The 7,305-nt window shown below is 50.8% G+C and overlaps 1 protein-coding gene across 1 annotated transcript; it reads left to right on the top strand.

Moving 5' to 3' along the window:
* Positions 1-24: 24 nt before the first annotated feature.
* LOC114888980 (signal transducer and activator of transcription 5B) lies at positions 25-7,305 on the top strand (the record flags this gene model as incomplete). Its single annotated transcript, XM_029211682.1, has 8 exons — positions 25-1,996; positions 2,205-2,356; positions 2,829-2,984; positions 3,394-3,573; positions 3,931-4,018; positions 4,096-4,218; positions 4,880-4,972; positions 7,108-7,305. Coding segments are annotated over exons 1-8 (1,152 nt in total), but the record flags the coding sequence as incomplete, so codon positions are not given.

Here is a 7,305-nt window from a genome sequence, read left to right as displayed (position 1 = left end):
GAATCATAGCAGCTGTTGAGTAAATGTTGGGGGGATAATTCTAGCAGCTCTTCTTCAGATCTGAATCCATCCCAGACTGACCCGAAAGAAAGGAAGGCCCTCCTGCTACATTAGGGAGCAGGACATTTCAGGCTATTATTTCTACCCAAGGCCGTTGACTGGTTGACAGTATTGATGGTCCTATTCTGGGGTTTTCTGTTTCCTACTTGTGAGGTTGGGTTTCGATTCTGGTTTGGGTTTGTCCCCATCGTGCAATGTCAGTTCAGTCTCACTGATCAAGTGCACCCATCAGAAACACAGACTACTGATCTGTCTGTGCAAGGGAAGTCTCAGCTCCCTCCAGTGGAGCAGACAGTTGCCTCAAGTCTCCTGGCGCCCTTCCCAGAAGCGTCTCCAATTTGCCAGGAGAGACCTAAGTGGGTCACTTGCATAAGGAGGCTGGGCCTGGTGTTGGGATCCCCACCACCTCCCTGTGGGCGGCAGGATTCCGAGGTGGCTCTCCAGATTCTTCTGCTGTGTTCCTTACCTGCTCCGTCCCCCGCAGTCATGTTGGAGCCATATTTCTAAGTTCTCTTGTAGTTCTGGGCCTTCCTGGCTGTCTAGGGTTGCGTTAGTGTGTCCTTAGTTGCTTTTGTGCGTCCATAGGGCAGGGCCTCGGTCAGTGTGACATGGCCCTCAGAGGCCTGCCGGGAACTTGACCAAGACCTGCTGACTGATGCTCTCATCTTCTTGACTCAGCCCCAGTAAGGACCGTGGGACGTTCCAAAAGCCTATTGGTGGGGGTAGGAATGCCAGCATCTAGGATGGTGATTGCCTGTGGAGGGAGGGATGGGGATGCCGGCAGGGGAGGATGTACAGGTGCTTAACTGTGGAAATGTTTACTTTCTTAAGCGGGCTTCTTGATACACAGGTGTTCCTTGTATCATCCTTTCTATCAATACTTGCCTAGGTCTTAAGTATTATATAACAGATTTTTTGAAAAGGCCTCGTCAGTGAGGCCTCGTTACCTTATTCCTGCCATCGATGAGAGGCCTGACAGCTGGTGTGGAGAGAAGCTGCCTCCCTCTCTTGAGAGAATCTTGCTGCTTTCGTGTCCCCAGTGGCCCTGGACACTCTGTCTCTCTCCCTCTTCCGGCTGGTCTGCTGAGCTCACAGTGACCCAACCTGGACAAACATGTTAGGCCCCTTCAACACCTGGAGAAACACCACCCCCCCACTTCCCCGAGGAGAGGCTGCTGCACTCAGCCCCGCGGAGCAGGGGCTTCCTGATGCGGCTTTGTCCTGTGAGGTTGGGGCTGAGAGCTGCTCCATGAGCCTTTAATCCCGTCCTGTAACCCATTGACCGTGAGGACTGACTCTCACCTGGAGCTGATGGTGCCAGGCAGCTTCCTGAGTATTTTCTGTATCATTTTTGCTCATTTAACGTCACAGCAGCCACTGGGGCAGGTGCCGTGATTCTCCCATTTTACACCTGGGGAAGCTGAGGCATGGGAGAGTGAGGTGATTTGCCCGAGTTCACCCACCTTTTAAACGGCGAGGACACACTTCAGACCAGGCAGGGTGGCTCTAAGCCGGACCCCGCGTGGGGAGAGGAGGGCTGGGCGGGCAGGGAGGCCATGGGCTGGCTCCTCCTCAGCTGTACCCCGAGCTTCCGTCTCCCCACTCCCCAAGGGGAGCTCAGAGTCGGGGGCCAGGGGACGGAGCCCACTCATCTTTGGGCACCATGGCTGTGGAACCCTGACTGGCCACTTGTCAGCTGTGTCCCCTCCAGGGTTTTGCCTCCAGAACAGTTGAGTGCAATTCTGCCGGGCTCCCTGCTGGACCCGGGGAGGTCATGGTCGTGGGTATCCTGTGCCCTCCTCCAGCTCAGTTTGCCCAGCTGGCCCAGCTGAACCCCCAGGAGCGTCTGAGCCGGGAGACAGCCCTCCAGCAGAAGCAGGTGTCCCTGGAGGCCTGGCTGCAGCGCGAGGCCCAGACGCTGCAGCAGTACCGCGTGGTGAGTGGGCTCTGCGTCCCTCCCCTCCCGGGCGTGGACCTGAGGGAGGGAGAGAGCCAGGAGGAGAGCGGGACCCAGCAGAGCAGGAGGCCAGAGCCTTCCCCGCTGTGTGGGCACGCAGGGCTGAGCGGGTCGGCAAGGGGTGAGGGGAGGCCCTGTGGGGTGTTCTGAGAGCCCAGAAGGGCCGCTGCCCCCGCCCGCCCCGCAGGAGCTGGCCGAGAAGCACCAGAAGACCCTGCAGCTGCTGCGGAAGCAGCAGACCATCATTCTGGATGACGAGCTGATCCAGTGGAAGCGGCGGCAGCAGCTGGCGGGGAACGGAGGGCCCCCCGAGGGCAGCCTGGACGTGCTACAATCCTGGTAATGGTAATGGGGGGCCAGGCGGGGGCGGCAGGGGCTCAGCGTGGTGCCACCGGCTGCTGTCCTGCTCCTGTGTTTACGTGAGCAGCCGGCTCCCTCTGTCGGGGCACGGGTCTTATTTCACCAGTGGTCTGGTTCCTGATGCAGACTTTGGTGCCCCCGTCCTGTGCCACCTTCCCCGGGAGGGGCGTCCCTGGGTGAGGGAGTGGGGTGGGGCCAGGTGTGCAGAGCGACGCTCAGGCTGGTTGGACCCAAGTCAGGGTCGCTCCTCCTGTGAGTTTCTTTGTGTTTCTGGAAGGCAGGGCAGCCGTGCTCTGCTCAGTGGACAGGCCGGGCGGCTAAGGCGCCGAGCCTTCCTGGGGGTGGAGCTGGGTCTGGGCCTTCTCCCCAGCCTGGGAGCCTTCTGGCTTCTGGCCTGGAGGAAGAGGGTGAAGGCTTTGCCCTTCCCTTTGGCCTCGGGGCTCCCGTGCAGGTGTGAGAAGTTGGCGGAGATCATCTGGCAGAACCGGCAGCAGATCCGCAGAGCTGAGCACCTCTGCCAGCAGCTGCCCATCCCCGGCCCCGTGGAGGAGATGCTGGCTGAGGTCAACGCCACCATCACAGACATCATCTCAGCCCTGGTGACCAGGTGATTGCTGCCTCTTGGCCTCGCCCAGGCCCCATCCGGTTGGCCTGGGTCGCGGGCAGCAGGGTCTTTACAGACAGGGCGCTCTGGCTTGAACCCTTCTGTCTCTGCCTCACACCCTCATCCCATCCCCCTCTGTCGCCTGTTGCTGTGGCCTCTTGCTGTTCACCTTGCCCGGTTTCTCTCGTGGACACTGTATGGGCTTGTTCCCCCCGTTTCAGCTGTTGAGTTCATCTCACTGCCTCCCCTCCTGCCAGCTCCCCCGACTCGCAGTGGCCCCCCCGGGACCGGGGGCTGTGCCACAAGCCCTTCCTTCGCCTGCTGTGCCCCGCGCAAGGCGGCCTCGGCACGCGGAGGGAGGGACCGGAGCGCCGTGCCCTGAGGCGTCACCTGGTCACTTGTGTCCCCGCAGCACGTTCATCATCGAGAAGCAGCCCCCTCAGGTCCTGAAGACCCAGACCAAGTTCGCAGCCACCGTGCGCCTGCTGGTGGGCGGGAAGCTGAACGTGCACATGAACCCCCCCCAGGTGCAGGCGACCATCATCAGCGAGCAGCAGGCCAAGTCGCTGCTCAAGAACGAGAACACCCGCAAGTACGTTGCCCTCGAAACAGGAGGAAAGTGATCCCACCTTCTCGGAAGTTTCCAGGCCTGGCCGTTCCTTTGTAGGAACCCCATTAGCTCTGTGTCCCCTTCCAGCTCTCAGAGAAGCAGTAAGGGGGTTCTTCTGTGAAGAAACTATGATTTAGTAGGGATATGTCTATAGGAAACTTCTTATGTGTTTTATGTACATTTATTTCTTAGATAGATTATACAGCCGAACCCCCATCTCCTCTTAAATGAATTAAGTTTTTTGACAATCTTCTTTATTTCCTCCTCCCCCCAATATGTTTTCTGCCTTGTGTGTGCTGAGACCCTGTATGGGTTTAAAGTTGTCTGTCTGATTTGCAGTGATTACAGCGGAGAGATCTTGAACAACTGCTGTGTGATGGAGTATCACCAGGCCACGGGCACCCTCAGCGCTCACTTTAGGAACATGGTGAGGATGGGGAAAGAGGGTGAATGAATTTTCCCTAGCTGTTTGAGGGCTTTATCCTCTATTTTTCTCCTTTTCAGTCCCTGAAACGAATTAAGAGGTCTGACCGTCGTGGAGCGGAGTCGGTGACGGAAGAAAAATTTACAATCCTGTTTGAATCACAGTTCAGTGTTGGTGGAAATGAGCTGGTTTTTCAAGTCAAGGTGTGTGTGTGTGTACTTTATATCCCAAAAGAATTGTTTTGATCACAGAGTATCTTCTTGTGATAATTTTTTAAATTTAATTTTTATTTTATATTGGAGTATAGTTGATTTTCAATGTTGTGTTAGTTTCAGGCGTATCTTCTTGTGATTACTGATGAACAGAAGTGAGGAGACCCTCATCCTTAGGACTCTATCTCTTAGATTCTCTTAAGACACGAACAAATAATAACGAAATGAAATAGCTGGAGATGTAGGCAGAAGCGAACCAAGAGAAACATCAGTCAGGATGGATTTGAGTACAGTTGTAGTAATGTTAGACATTCATTGCTTGCTCTTTTTCCCCGGAAATGTCTCCATTTTTCTTCTCTTTTCTCTCTTAGTCTCTAGCTTTGAGAAACTTACTCCATCCTTCAGAAATATCTGAGAAACACCTAAATACCAAAATGTCACACAGAAATGTCTCTTTTAAAAATATCTAAAATTTCTAAGCCTGTGCCAATGTGCAAAGTCTCATTATTCCTGGAGCCCTTCCTATTCTGTATTCAAGGGTGACATTTACTGAAACTTGTAGAGAGAATAAACGTGTTGTGATAGAAAAAAAGGGGAGGAGGGCGGCGCGTGGGGCTGCAGGAGCTCAGCCCTGCTCCTGTGTCTTTTTCAGACCCTGTCCCTCCCGGTGGTGGTGATTGTTCACGGCAGCCAGGACAACAATGCGACGGCCACTGTTCTCTGGGACAACGCTTTTGCAGAGCCTGTGAGTGTATTCTTTGGGCCTGTGGGCCTCAAGATTTTGATACTGTTGTCATGAATCTCTTTCAAGTCTCTTTATCCCCACCAAAAGGCATAGAAGAAAAATGCAGTTTTCCTTAGTGGGAGGCAGAATGGAGAGTATGTGGAAAGTAGAATGAGCAGGGGCTTGAAGAAAGGCCAGGGTTTCAATTCAAGCTCCACCACTTCCTCACTCTGTGACAACAGGAAATTCACTTGACCTCTCTGAGTCTAAATTTCCCATAAGTGTCTGCAACACAGGGAGAATAATGCCCCCGAGTGGTGTTTGGAAGATTCATTTAGGTGATACACAGAATGCTTGTCACATAGTCAGTACTCTATAAATAGTATTTTGAATTGTGGGTGAAACCATGAATGGAATTTGGGACTCCCGGGTTTCTTTTAGAGGTTGTACCTCTCAGGAAGTCACTTAGCTTCGAAGTTGCTTCCTGTCATCTTCCCTCCCATGACTGAGGGTGAGATTTAATGTCCTTTCCAAATTTTAGATTCTGTGATTCATCCCAAGTCTCATGAAGAATGAGATGCTTTGTGTAAAGAAATAAATATGATTCTGAGGATTTACGCACCCAAATGCTATCTGGTTACCACTCATGTGCTGCTTGATCATTTTCAAAACATTTCAGTAGGCAGAGTTCCATGTGTTGGCATATTTCCAGTAGAGATTAGTCCACAAAAGCATGATAAAAGGTTATACTTGTTATTTGGGACATAAAAGTATGTCCTTCTCTAATGTGGCTCTAATGTGAAGAGTACAACTTGGCATTTTCAACAGGCCTCTTTAGAGATCAGTATTTTTGCTGTAGGGGTGAGATTCTTAGCAGAAATTCTACGATGCTTGTGCTACAAACCTGGCGTTTGAGGCTCCTTTTAAAAAATACCTGCCTAAGCAGCTTGAAGACTTGATCCAAAAGAGGATTTGGGATGAACCATCAGTTGGAACAGGAGGACGACTGATTCACTGACTGACTAGACATTTAAACAAACAAACAGATAAATAAATATATGTATAGAAATGTGTGTGTGTGTATATATAGGAAAGAATGAATGAATGAGAATCAAAAGACAAGGAAAAAATTAAAATTAAAAAACTATAAGCCTCCTGGATAGGATTGCCACGTCTGCTCTCATTTCCCTCCCTGTGCATCCACAGATCTCACTCCTCATGTAACTCTGGCACCTCCTGTGATATGTCATTCCTAAAGTATCTTGTCTAAATAAGTAAGCATTTTTAACATTTTTAGTTACGTTAACGACTAGTGTACATCTTATGCTGTTTTTTTATTTATTTACTTTTTTTTATTGAAGTATAGTCGATTTACAATGCTGTGTTAGTTTCTGGTGTACAGCAAAGTGATTCATATATATATATATACGAATATATGTATATATATTATTTCACTTTGAGCTAGAGTTCTTGGCAGAAGGGGTCAAGGGCAAGGATGACACTTGTGCACACGCTGACACTTGTGCACACACTTATGGACACATGCACACATTCTCTCTCTGTACCTAGAGAACCAGTCTTGTAGATTTTGACTCCCTTTGAGTGTCAGAGCCAGACCTTGGTCATGTTTTGTTTTCGTGGCTGTTAGAAAGTAGGATTGGGCAGAAATAGAGACACAGATGTAGAGAACAAACGTATGGACACCACGAGGGGGGTAAGTGGGGGTGGGGGTGGGGGTGGGATGAATTGGGAGATTGGGATTGACATATATACACTAATATGTATAAAATAGATAACTAATAAGAACCTGCTGTATAAATAAATAAATAAAATTCTAAATAAATAAATAAGGGAATGAGGAGAGAATGATTAAAAAAAAAAAAAAGAAAGTAAGATTGCACTGTACGTCCAGCAGCTCATTTACAGGACACCACAGATAGCCCGAGGTTACCTTCTAAGTTATGTGTGAAGGTGGTAAAATGGAACCTTCCGAATTTCACAGAAATGCATACCCCAAGGAAGTTTGAGTTTATCCTCAGGCTCAGCCAGACAAGTGTTTGTAACTCCATCCAGCCATCAGTGTTTTTCTTTTGCAGGTTGAGGGAATAAATCATGCAACTGTTTTCTCCTAAGGTTCTGGCTTCTCTCCCCACCAGGGCAGGGTGCCGTTTGCAGTGCCTGACAAAGTCCTGTGGCCACAGCTGTGTGAGGCGCTCAACATGAAATTCAAGGCCGAAGTGCAGAGCAACCGGGGCCTGACCAAGGAGAACCTCGTGTTCCTGGCGCAGAAGCTCTTCAACAGCGGTAGCAGCCACCTCGAGGACTACAACGGCATGTCCGTGTCCTGGTCCCAG

The sequence above is a fragment of the Monodon monoceros genome, unplaced genomic scaffold (genome assembly GCF_005190385.1).
Source record: "Monodon monoceros isolate NGI ecotype Baffin Bay Population unplaced genomic scaffold, NGI_Narwhal_1 Super_Scaffold_9, whole genome shotgun sequence".
Lineage (NCBI taxonomy): Eukaryota > Metazoa > Chordata > Mammalia > Artiodactyla > Monodontidae > Monodon > Monodon monoceros.
Note: the sequence above shows the minus strand (reverse complement) of the source record. Positions and strands in the feature narration are given on the sequence as shown.